At 34.3% G+C, this 13,975-nt stretch overlaps 1 protein-coding gene across 3 annotated transcripts in view; it reads right to left on the reverse strand.

Moving 5' to 3' along the window:
* The window catches only part of ADGRB3 (adhesion G protein-coupled receptor B3), a 726,796-nt gene that overhangs the window by 156,392 nt on the left and 556,429 nt on the right, over window positions 1-13,975 (reverse strand). For all 3 annotated transcript variants that reach the window (XM_059400179.1, XM_059400180.1, XM_059400178.1), the window contains 2 exons: window positions 2,248-2,374; window positions 536-639 (listed from right to left, as the gene is read on the reverse strand). In XM_059400179.1, the coding sequence (XP_059256162.1) occupies window positions 536-639; window positions 2,248-2,374 (231 nt within the window). The remainder of the gene's footprint in view (window positions 1-535; window positions 640-2,247; window positions 2,375-13,975) is intronic.

Genomic DNA, 13,975 nt, shown 5'->3' on the forward strand with positions numbered 1-13,975 from the left:
TTGGTATTATGTTAATGCAATAATAATATAGAAGACTTACTCATTGTCTGGGATATACTGAAAACGTGCACTTAAATTCTTAAGTTTAAAACTTAAAACTTAAGAATTTGGAGACCTAAGAATTTGGAAAACTTAAGATTTGGAATTTCCATAGCAGAGAAATTACTTTGTACCAATTAAACTCTAAGCTCAGTAACTATTGGGATAAATAGAAACAAACATTGACTGAACTATGGAGATAAGAATACCATGTTTGAGGGTAAGCAACTTGTTGAAAGTTATCACCACTTGATTTGGGAAGAAAAGTATGTGGCTTTGTTTATTTTGTCATCATAGGCATATACAAGAAAATTAAGCAAGAATTTTATTACTATTATTGAGCTCATTTATTATATGTCAATCACAACAATTATAACTGTTCTAAAAATACTTCTTTCAGTAAGTTAAAAAGAAAGGAGACATAATGGTTATCATATTGCCAGCTTTAATCTGCTAAGAGAGCATTCTATTTCAAGTGCATTAATTGATTACATACCTCCATAATGCTGCATAGACAATTGCGAGGGTGATCAAGGCCAAGCAAGAAAGGCCACTGCCTACTATTAGGGTAACTGAAGGTGTACCAGAGGATTCCATGATCTGTAAATTAAACAAAAGAAACACAAAAAGGAGAGATAATTTTTATTATAAATGAAAATAACTTCTAAACTCAGCAAAACTATCCTAATACTCAAAAACAGCCAACAGAGTTGTTATAGTTACCAGATAATTACCCAGTGATCACTTTGTTCATATATTCTCAACCTCTAAAGTGACTAATTCTAGCTCCCCCCCCACTGTGAAGTAATAAAGGCCTTAGAGTTTTAAATGCTTGATTATGGCATATTACTCACCATGGCTTACAATAAATACCTATAACTAAAACTTGGTGAGTATTCACATGTTAAATTTTCTCTAGCTGAAATTTCAAGGAGCATTTTTTTTTTCAACAACTGTATTTCAATTATTTCATAGCATGCTTTTTGGTAAAATTTACTTTGATCTTCCCATTTATAACTCATTGTAACCCTAACCTGGTACCTAAAATTGAAAAATTTTCAAACTTTCTGACTTTTGACAACTTTGTTCCAAGTCAAGTGTTCTCTTATTTAATTTCACTTGCTTGGCCTCTAAGGCTATAAAAGAAAACCAAATTTTGAATGCAAGAATTTACAACATATTTTGTGGGTTTTTCTTTTCTATTAACAAAATATACAGAAATAATTTTCACAATACCAGTATCAGTCCCTAAATACATGACCTTGACAAATAAGCCTTAAATATTTTAAAACATATATAAAGATTATAAGCAGTTACTGACTTGAGAGGTTTCTTTCCTTAGACACTAACATGATACTAACTAATAAAATCTGTTGTTTTTCTTATTTTTAATATTGAAAGTTTGAAGAAATACACTTTAAGATCAAGTGTGTTCCAAACCTTAGGTATGCACATTAAATTACATTATGTATTTTTGTCATCAAAATAAGTAAGAAGAGTGAGGCATATTTAGGCCAAATTTAGACAAAAAGTCACATTCATCTTAATAATTATGTTTCTATATTTCAATATTTTGTAAATAATTTTTCAAAATACAGTTGAGGATATTATTTTTCTCTTAGACAGTTTATGCAGCTATTTCAGAAACTACTTTTTTTTTTTTAACAAGCCTACACTTTTAAGGAATGATTTTACAGTTTCAGGCAGTCCGTGCTTTCATGAAAACTTCATTTGCTTTTTGTTTTTTTAAAAAATAAATATCCAAGGACACCCCCAGAAAACCTGTACTGAAAATATCCAATGCAGATATGCAATATGTTTGGCTTATAGTGTCTGGGGTCTTCATTCTACTACCAACAGTATTCTCACAAATTCCCCAGACCAGCTTTACAGTTCTAAAATAAAGGTTAAGTTGGCAATTATTTTTATTTGAAAGTTTGCAGCATATTAGTAATATGATGGAGTACATCCTCAAAACTATGCTGCAGAAATTTCAAGTTAGAAGACATAAAATTTAGTAGAATTTAGTTACAGCACATCAACTAGAATTCATTTTACCAAGCTACTGTAGCTAAGGAGGAGACGAACCCAATTTTGCCACCCTGCAACATTTTCCATTTCCCCTTTTAAAATGCAGTTCCCTGGAGAAACACTCTCCACAATGTCCCTGCCTTTGCATTAAAGCCTTGTTTTCCCTTTGTTACTTACTATTTCTCTAGGTTGCTGAGCCAAAATGGCGAAGGTAGAGAGACGATCACATAAGCATTTCGTATGGGATGCATCGGTAAGCACAGTTTTACATCCCTGGGTGGACCACGTTCCCAAAGACTCGTTCCTGCAAAGGGGGGTGGGGGGAGATCGGGATAAATACGCCTGACGGCCAATTCCGTAAAGAAGAAAATGCAGTTTAATTGAGAGAATCGTCTACTGTAATTCCCGTTCAGGAAAAAAAAAATCTACTTGTTGTTGAACAGAACGTAATTTAGATGCATCTCCAGTAATGCAAAGCGAGAGTGTTTGGAAAAAGCAAGCGGGCGGGTGCAGCGTGCAAAGAGCTGTCCAGCGCCGGAGGTGCTGAAACCGGGACTAGCTCTGTCCAGCCCTCTGCGAGGAACGGCAGAGGCAGTGGCAGCACCAGCAGCCGCCAGAGCGTTGGCAGCCACTTCCTATGCTCATCGGATCGTTTCAAACACTCAGAGTGTAAAGAGGCTTTTCAGATTTTCATACCAGCTCTGATTCTCGTCCTGTATTTTTGGATCGTGAATGCTGGCTTTTAAAATGCGGATTTCTCTGAAAAGCCTGCCTAAAAGGTTATATAGCTTGGGATGGGTGATAGGATCTTTTCCGCTGCTGGTTAGGGATTTTTCCTCCCTTTAGAATTAGCTGCTGTGAAAATTTCACCCTGGAAACGGGAAGCAGCAGCAGCGGCATCAGCTGGTTACGACTCTTATTGCCTTGCCTGGTATCCAGGGGAGGGGTAGGTTTCAGACATAAGCTTCCCACTCCACACTTCATTCAGCCCAACACGCCTCTGAAGCCCTTGACATTTCTCCCCCTGACCTGCGTCTCTGCCCTGAAGTAGAAACATTAAGCTAACACCAAGTCTGCTAGAACATTTGGAAGAATAATCCTACCCCAAAGTCCGGTAGGAAGGGGAAAGAGGGCCTGCTTCAGTTTCTCTTTGGTATAGCCATTCAAAATTCTAAAGCATATGGTTTATTTCCCACCCCAGCAGAATAAAAAAATGTTATCAACCTACGCTTTCTTAGTAGGGGGGAGTAAGATGGGGGAGAACCCTTCCACCCCCAGCTGAACTACTCTACAGGAAGAGGAAGAAAATGAGAAAAAGAAAAAAAAAAGCTAGAGAGTTCAACCAATCAACTTTATTAGCATTACACGTGTTATATACTGAATGCACCAATTCTCCCCTCCCCTCCCCCAGGTATGGAAACTCTCCAGCTAGCGAAACCTGGTTATGTGTGTGTTTATGTGTGTGTTTTAATTTCAAACCACATTATTTTCTGTGTTAAAAATTACTCTAAAATTCGAAGCGAATAACACCTAATTTTGAATGTTGTACTTTTGATTTCACCTACTCCATCCTTGAATGCCTAAAGCTATTGGGTTAAATATGCATGCAGTCTATTTCTGAGAGATTTCAATGAGAGAAGCTTCTCTGTGACAGTTGGACTTCCAAGTTGAGCTACAGAATATAATTCACACTATCCTTTTTGGTATGTAAAAACAATGTTTTTAATATATGTGATTTTGTATCATTAATATTTATGACTCAAAATACTCTTAATTACAAGTTCTTTTAAGAAGGAATACTTGAGTGAGGAATTTGAGGAAGGCCACATAAAAAAATTAACTAAGTTCACCCAAATACTTTTAAGTATCACCAGTTCAAAATTAGGAGGTCTCTTATCTTTCTCATGACGTCATGCAGTCATGTCAAATTTAAAATATGTATCAGTAATACCTTCAACCAACTGCAATAGAATTAAATCCCACTTCTACCTAACCATAGCAACACTTCAGTTTATCTCATAAGCTGTGTATTATCTTCTTGAGACCAACAGTGAAGGCCAAATGAAAAACATTTAGCTTAGTTGATTAAAGTTTAAAGAAGAAAGATATAGTTAAGAGAACCTGACATGTTTTAAAACCTAATATCTGCATTATTCATCCTGGATGGCAGCTCTACTTTAATGCAGTATCTGTGCTTTCAAGATGGAGTCTAGTACTTAAACTTTTCACATTATGTAGCTATGATCAATAAACCAATGGGAAATCTTAATAAGGAATTAAAAACTTTACTGTAGTTAAGACCTCATATGAGACAAAATTATGTATTTATACCCAGGTAATTAATTAAGAAAATGTTAGCATTACTAAACATTGGCTATCAGATATTAAGTCTGTGTTCAATATAATGATGTTGGACTCTGAAGATCTTGTAAATTTTACATGACATCTTTAGAAAAGTAGGTCAATTTACTTTACTTTGTTTGTACAATGATTGCATTGCTGACCTGACCCAGCCTCGGGCTGAACTGGAAAGTGACATGGGTCTCACTGCCCCCAAGCATGAAATGCTTCAAATCTTTCTGGGCCCCTTTCCACGTGTACCTTCCTGAGGCTACAAAGTCTGTATCCCTACCTTTCTTTGGAATTATTCTTGCTTTGTTGACTTTACCTGTTTAAACTAATATAATAACATAAGTGAACATAGTGTGATGTACTCTTCTCAGTTTAAAATAAGGTATAAAACACAAAATAATGCATCTGATAGAACATCAGAAATTGGAGCAGATGAGTAGCAGAGAAGATTTTGAAAAATAAGAGATTAACTACCAACTTCTATAGTTGGCTAATCCCAAGAGCTGAGCAATAAACATGATACCATTCTCAAACCATATTTTATATTGTTTCAAAAAACCTCAATATTTTAAAACCATATAAACTCTTAAAATTAGTTTCCAAATCACAAGCATACATGTCACTATTATTACAAAACCTATAGTATGTGTCATCTATATTTTTAAACACTCAATAGCCTATTCTTACTGCACAAAATTCTTTGAAAGCATGGTACACATGTCTGATTGATTTCAGGGAGATCTTGTAAAGCAAACTGATATTTGGTACAGCTAATGTGAAGCAAAAAAGCTTCTCCAATCTGTAAAGAACAAGATTTTCAAACATGTGGACTATTACAGCAGTCATATTATTCTTCCAATATCAGAGGGTTTTTTGCAGGCTATGATTAATGGTGTATCTGTGAATTATTTGTATTTATTAAGTCTAGGTTGTCATCAATAAGGCAAACAAATACAACAATATATATAGGAATATTAAAGATATAATAAGAATAACAGACGGACAATGTCAGAAGAGAACACAGAATGATGATACAGATATACATATTATGCTGAAAATAACATATTTCTTTTTAACAATATCTTTTCTGGGCATTAAAATTTATTTCAAATAGTTTTCAAAAATAACTAGGCCTGCAGAAATTCTATACAGCCAGAACAGTCTTTGTTGGTTACACCTACATTCACCCATGCTAGCTGTTAGCTGTCATCTGTACCTCTTCTCCTTCTTCCTATTATTAGGTTGGCTAAAAGAAGAGTCTGCCTATCCCAAGTATTCAAAAGTACATAACCACAAGCATAGAAATGTGAGATACAAAATCTATTACTTTCTAGCTTTATATTTATTTGAGGCTTTCCCCAATTTCCTAATTGGGTTTCTTTCCTAACCTGGTTTCTTTTTGGATATGAGTATATCATTGGGTTCATGATTTCATGGGAACTTTAAATAATATAGTATGTGACGAAATTCTATAATATTTACAATTACAGGAAAAAATTGTCTGTTCTCTTTGACAAAAAGTTATTTAGTAAAACCTGGTAGCAAAAACTTATAGTGACACATTTCAAAACTGTTCCAAGAAACCAAACTTTTATCTTTGAAATACCGATACAACCAGACATTTCACTTGAATCATTCTTTTATAAAACTGTCTATTCTGCTTCATAATAAATCAATGTGTAAAGTATTTATTGTGAATAAGCCATATACTTAAGGATGTTTATTAACTTTTAGGATATTAACATCCCACTTATTCAAAATCAAAATAGCTACAATGGCAATTCAAAAAAATTTACACACAATTTCTGAGTACATTCTTCTTACCATGTATGTACACTGAAAGGAAGTTTTTCCCATGATAATAGTTACTAATTTCTAAAAATTAGGTGAATCTGTACTATTTTTAATGTATAGATTACACCCAAGTAAATGATGTGTATATGGTTCTTGGTATAAGTTATTCCCATAGTACAGAAAATTTTGGAGTACAAATGAGCTAATATTCTCAATTTTGAGTTCAGGTAGTATTTGAGGGTAATTCCTACTTTTTAGAACATTGCAAATATTGCAACTATTGTTATCTTTAGCAACTGTTACTATGTCAAAACACAGGGGATAAATAATTGGAAAGTTTTGCCAGAAGTAACCTTAGTGAGCTTCTAGTCCATTGGTTTTCTACACTTGATTACTTTAAAGTTACCTGGAGACCTCTAAAAATTAAGCCCTGGGGTGGGCCTTGGGCATTATTACTCTCCTAATGCTCCCCAGATGATTCTGTGTGCAGCCAGAGTTGAGAATCACTGATCTATCTCAACCACTTAGTTTTATAGATAAGAAAAGTGAGGTATAGTTAATGTAGGAGACTTGTTTTAAGTCAGAGTGAGAAGCAAAGTTGGGCTTCTCACTTCCATACCAGAAGTGTTTAATGCTAAGTTTTAATTGCAATCTCTTTTAAAACAGAATGTAACATGTCCTATGAAGTTGTAAGAATATCTGAATGTCATGCACTTTTACACTTGCAACCATTGTGGTACTAGTGTCACAGTTTTAGCAAATTGAGTTACCAATGGATAAAGTTAGCAAAGGGTAGGTAGACTGTTACACTGTATCATTTATATCTTATATTTAAGTAATATATCCTATGATGCATTAAAGAAAAACATTGATTTTATACCAATTTTTTATGACATAAAACATCTCCTGTCTCTATAGTGAGATCATTTACTCTTTTGGGTGATATAAAAGCTTAAATTCCAAATTCTGAAAACATAATAATGGGTAAACATTCTAAGTTCTTTTTTCCTTCTAAAAATGATATTCTCTGTATTGTGATTCAATGGAAGACTGTTATTCAAAATTATTTTTCCATCAATTATAATGATATCTGTATATAGCAGATATATCTGCTATATACAGATATCATTGGATATCTATGCTATATATATATATATATGCAGATATATATGCTATATACAGATATCATTATATACTAGTATGTATGTGTAAAAATATAATAATAAATGAAGAGTAATACCCACATAAAACATATACACTTCATTCACTGAGATGAAATTTAGAAGCAGGTACTTTGCTACTACCAGAAAGAGCACTTATCATCCACTGTGCTGGGCCTGGAATTAATAGTGACCCTTCTATACCAAAACACTAGATTTCCAATTTGTTACAGAGAAATGAAGTAGTTCCAGGAATACTCTATAGTTAGATCTCCCCAAAACAATCCTTTGTGTCTATTAATGATTCCCATCCAACACAGGAATATTGGTTGATAAATTCACCTCACTTTCTTTAGTTATAAAATTAACACTCTCTGTGCCATACTAGAATACCAGTGTTTTTTGAGAACTGTATGTTATTTGCCTTTGAATCTCTGCCATGCGGCTTTTCACTTAATAGGTATTAAATGATGTTTGTTTAGTTAATTTAATGATTATTTACACTGCAAGCAATGCAATGACTGTTGATACTGATGGATCCAAACAATCGTCTTAGCTCTAATTCATTTGTTGTTCTTCAGCATATAGTAGAAATATAATCTGAAGTGTATCAACAGGCTAATCTATTAGTTTTTGGTCTTCAAACACCATTTGATGACAAATTCTGAAAGATTCAGCATGCTATAGTGATTATGTTTAGTAGCAAGACCTGAATCTTCACTAGTCAACCAGTCAATAAGTATTTTTAGAGAGTGCTTTTCAAATGCTAAAGTAGAAGATTCTTTAAAAATAATAATAATAATAAGTTTCCTTTTTTGACATGGGGACAGTCTGGTTGGGAAGACTATATAAAATCCAAGAGTATATTTTCTGCTTTATTACAAATTATTCCAGAAAATGTTATCAGGTCTACCCTTCTATTCTAAGAACCATTATTTATTGTCTGTGTAAATCCCATCACTAGGCTTCTTGTTTCCATTCTTGCCACCTAACCACAGTAGCCAGAGAGCACCTGTTGAAACATATATCAATTCATGTCACTCTGTTCAAAAATCTGTCAGTGGTTCTCCTGATCTCACTTGGAGTAAAAGACACAAATCTTACAATGACCTATAAGGATCTGTAATATCTGGTCTGTCACTACTTTCATCTCCTACTTGCCTTTGCCCATCATTTCCAAAGGCAGTGAGCTTTTTGTTCTCTCACCTTAGCATTTTTTGCTGGGAATTGCCTTGGCCCAGAATGCAGTCCTCAAAGATAATTATATTGCTTACTCCCTCACATCATGTAGGTCGCTGCACTGTTATTCTACCAGAAAGGTTCTCACCAATTATCCAATATAAGATAGTAATTCCCCATCAGTAGTAGGTTAAAAATGGCCATGAATTCTATATAACTCTTCCCACTAAAAGATACAGTTTATTTCTTTTTCTTTTGAATCTTCATAAGCCTTGTGACTTGATTTGATCAAAAGAATGCAATGGAAATGATTTGTGACATCTGAGCCTTGATTCCAAGAGAATTACAGTTTCTATACTCATCACTCATCATCTTTTCTGCTATCATGTGGAGTAGACTCAGGTGAGCTTCACTAAATACAAGAGAGAGCACTAACTACCAGACATGTGAGGGAGACCATACTAGATCTTTCCGCCCCAGGATGAACTGCCAGAGAGAACTGTATTTTCATGAATGGCACCAGATGAAACCAGCAGAAGAACCAACCAACTGAACTCAACCAAACAGCTGGGCCATACAACTGTGAACAAATAAAATAGTTGTTGTTTTAAGCCACTAGGATTTGAGGTGGTTTGCTGTATAATAACTGATTCATCATCTAATAATTTCTCATATACCCTGTGTTTTTACCCTGTTCTGTTGCTGCCATAACACTTATCCTGTCTAATACATTATGTATGTCTTTGCTTATTATAATTTTTTTTTTACCTCGGTATTCCCAGATCCTAAAAGAGTGTCTGATACATAGTAGCTGCTGAATAAATATTTATTGAATAAATACCCAGTATAGATTTTGGACTAGAAAAGTCAAACTTTTCTACACTATTAATTCATTTTTTAAATTTAACAAATATTTATTCAGCATCTAATATGATGCAGACACCAAACTAGGTTATTCTGTGGACATACTAGATTTGTACTTTGTCATTTGGAGCTTGAGAGCTTCAGTGGAAATTATCTTGCAGGTGTAGTGTCACTGCCTTTTTGTCATAAAATACACATTAAAACCAAGAACATGTTGCTCTTAAGGGTCACTGAACATCATTTACAAGAATGGTAGCACCAGTTTTATTGCCAGTAAAAGCTTATATTTATTTATTTACTTCTTATATTGTGGTAAAAACACTTAAAATCAGATCTATCTTCTTAACTTTTTAAATGCACAGTACAGTATCGACTCTAGGCACAATGTTGTACATCAGATTTCTAGAACATATTCATCTTGCATAACTGAAATTTAATACCTGTCAAATAGAAACTCTCCACCTCCTCCTCTCCACAGGCCCTGAAGTACAGGCAACAAAACCCAAACTAGACAAGTGGATTTATCAAACTAAAAACCTTCTGCACAACAAAGGAAAATACCAGAGTGAGAAGTCAGCCTAAAGAATGGGAGAAAATACTTGCTAACCAAAGACCTGGTAAGAGGTTAGAATCCAAAATACAGGGCACCTGGGTGGCTCAGTCAGTTAAGTGGCTGCCGTGAATGCAGGTCATGATCCCAGGGTCTTGGGATTGAGTCCCACATTGGGCTTCCTATTCGGTGGAAAGCCAGTTTCTCCCTCTCCCACTTTCCCTGCTTGTATTCTCTCTTTCTTTCTCTCAAATCAATAAATAAAATATTTTAAAAAAATATCCTAACTTCATAAGCAAATAAAACCTCAATAGCAAAATAAAAACAAAACTGATAAAGTAGGCAAACTAATCTTTTTTTGCTATTGTTTTAAAATTGGAAATAATAACAGTAGAAAAAAAGTATGGGAAATAATATTAAGGAGGCCAATCTACTGGGTTATAAATATGTATAAATATCTTCACCATGATTTATTAATAATTAAAGGTTACAACATGCTAGCTGCCATCATTAATTAGTAAATAAGCAAATAATAATTACACTAATGAAAATAACAGCTAACATTTATGGAGTATCTAACTCAATGTTAGGTGCTATAGTAGATATTATAAATATATATATATATATATATATATATATATATATATGTATATAAATCCTAAATCCTAAATCAAAAGTATCAAGGTAGATATTGCTGTGATTTTCCCAGGTAGGAATATAGAGACAAATGGACCTAATGCCTCCCTCCAGAATCATAAGGATCCTAGAACTATAAGAGCTGGGGTTAGAAGCTGCCTGGATATCTCAATCATGCAAGCTCTGTACTGCCTACTTTGGCTTTATTGTTAAATGTTTAATAGAAATAAATGGAGCCAAGAGATTGTGGCTATGCTAAGGCTGCCCAGCTGGTAAAGGGCTGTGCCAGGAATTGAACCCAAGTCTACAAGACTTCAAAGCAGATTCTCCTTTCTCTGCTCTCAGTGAGGGGTAGATACAATGAAAGCATAAAACCAGAGTTAAGAACATGCAGGGAGAGTGCTCAGAAATGGTGAGCACATTTTGAGAATTAAAATCTCAAAGTCTTTTATGGCTCATTGTTTCCGAGTTTCCCAGCAAACAATTGTTTACATTAACTCTTTTTTGTCTTCCTGTGAAGTGTGTTCCTTCCCTTTGAAGCCCCAGATCCCTACCCGTTTCTCTGTAGTTCAGGATTATACAGATACCTCATTCTGCCTGACTGTCTTTGGAATTCCATGTCTGTGTGGACCCCCATACAGAGGAAATTACATTTTACTTTCTCCTGCTAATTGGTCTCATGTCTCTTTGATTCTTAGTCCAGCTAAGAAGACCATGAAGGGCAGAGGAAAGTCTTCCTCCACAATAATACCTTGGGAAGAAATGAGAAGAGTTGAGAATTCCTCCATAGATCTTAACACTTCTAAATCAAATCACTATACTATAAACATTATTTGCCAAATGTATTTCCTAAAACTCTGTAGGGGTATACCTATGATTCACAGCGGGTTTCTATAGGCTAAAACTCTGGCATAAAACATTCAACAGCAGAATCACTGAGTAAGCTTTTTCCTCCCATTCCATTTGAAATTATAATTATGATGTGGCCTGGCTGTAAACTGACCTAGCTATACTTCTGGCACTGGGTCACAGGTTAGCTGTTTTTTAAGTTAAAAATTTGAGCATATGTCTGTAATGTTAACCCAAATGAGGATAGATCTTAACAACTTACTGTTGAGATGTGAAACTAAAACACCTATTAGAGGTTGACGTTTGTCACTCAAGATCCCAATGCTTTGTTTCTGGGATAAAGCTGGGAATATGTGATTTTGATATCAGAGTTATTAGTTTCAAAAATAGAAATTTTAGTTCTTGAAGAGTTAATCATACTTTAAAAATATGATTCATCACTAGCTATGCAAAAATCCTTGGACATATATATAGTTTAAATGACTACTTGGATGACACGATATTCTTAGAACTCTGATACAGGTAACCTAGAATACTACAGTAATGTTTCTCTGCTTACTTCCTCCATGTATTCTGTGCAATTTGGGAACCTGGGTATTAGTAGAAAGGAAATGGAAATGATTGGAATGACAGAACAAAGTATTACCATATACAAACACATAGAAATGAAATAAAGTGGTCTGCATATGAAAAACTGGACTAAGTTAAAATATAAACTAAGAAAATAATCTGTTAACAACCAAGTGGTTCATAGTCATATAATTATTCAAGTAACTTTGTACCAGATCCAGTATCACTCATTTGCAACTATTGAATTCTTTAAAAACTAATCAATATCCCAGCATTGCAGTGTTTAAAGTAAAAAAGCTCATTCAATAAAAGACATGCTGTAAACATTTTGTATCTACACGATGACAGAGATAAATAGATGCTTTATAATGGCTTCAGTAAGTATTACAATAACTTTCATCAGGTTTTTTCTAATTAAAATTACACTTTGAATTTGCTTGTGACAAGTTTCAAAAGAGCTTGCTAATTTTCCTCCCCTTTTACATCCTCTATAGAATCTATGGAAAAACAATGATTTTTATCCTACATATAGTTTTTATTGCATGTGTGGGGATTTTTGTTTGTTTAAGTCATAGATATGGCAAAGGGAAAGTTGGTTTCTTGTCTCAGCTGGGCCACACCAAAGTGCTATTATCTGGAGGAAATCCCTAGCCTACTCTGGGACTCAGTGTTCTCATTTATAAAATTAGAGAGTTGCATGTTCTACCAATTTTATAGAGATACTGTGTTGATAAAACTAAGGATAATGAATATTTTCATCAATTATTTGTTCAGTGGATATATGATGTAGGCATTATTAATGAAGATAAAAATCATATTTCTAAAAGTTAAGATTCTTAAATAAATGAAATATATTGTGATAATCACATATACCATTTTACTGACAAGAAATGATGTCAGAGGATTCAAGAGACATGAAGAAGATTACCTATTAAAGATTATCTCTTATCATGGCACCATAATGTTTCTAGGTTTAAGAGGCAATGCCAAAGTCTGTGTTTGGAAGACCCAAAGTTAAAAGAAATGAAGTAATTAATGTCCTCTATGAAGATGAAAGAGATGGTATGAATTGATGTTCACCATGAATTTTTTGTTGTTGCTATTACTATAAAGATTGTAAGAACTGGAAAGAGAACCCGAGATTACAAAACCTTTGGGATCATATAACCACATGGCCAACAGCTACATCACATTTTATATGATGGGTGGGCTAATAAAATATGAAGATAAGTAAAATTACCAGGGAAGTAATACATGTCATATTCTGACATGAAATGCAAATGATGTAATATTTCCTATCTCCCAAAGTACTGCCATTACCATGAAATTATCAATGAAAACCTTTCATTAAAATACTTTCTATGGATATTAGGAATATTTAAAATAAATGCTCTGATAAGCATAGTGGAAAGTAATAATATATGAAATTACAAAAATGTAGTGATTTCTGTAAACCTCTAGCTTTGAAGAATCTTGAAGATGGAGGTCTTTTGTGGGATGCCATAAATTCCCCACCTCCCACAAAACAAAAAGATGTGAGGTAAATGAGGGTCCAGTGGCTGCTACGGCTGACAAATATTCGCGGAGAAGCACTGTTCTAAGAAGAACATCTCATACCATTTATTTGCCGAGCTATATGCTCTTGACTACATGGCAACTTAAGCTGAGAGTAGCAATGGAAAAGGGAAGCCTGTGTTTTAATTCCTCAATGGGAGCTCATGAAGAAAGGCTAACAAAGAGGCAGGAGTGTCTCTAAGTGAATTATGTAACACAACTTTTTAAAGTTCAGTGCTTAGTGACGATAGTGCCTAAGTTGATTTTTTTTTTTTTTAAGGATTTACTTATTTATTTTAGAGAGAAAGAGCATGAGCATGGTCCCACATGAGTTGGGGGAGGAGCGGAGGGAGAGAAGCTCAAGCAGACTCCCTGCTGATCAAAGGACAGACAAGGG

The sequence above is a fragment of the Mustela nigripes genome, chromosome 5, assembly GCF_022355385.1.
Source record: "Mustela nigripes isolate SB6536 chromosome 5, MUSNIG.SB6536, whole genome shotgun sequence".
NCBI classification, from domain to species: Eukaryota; Metazoa; Chordata; class Mammalia; order Carnivora; family Mustelidae; genus Mustela; species Mustela nigripes.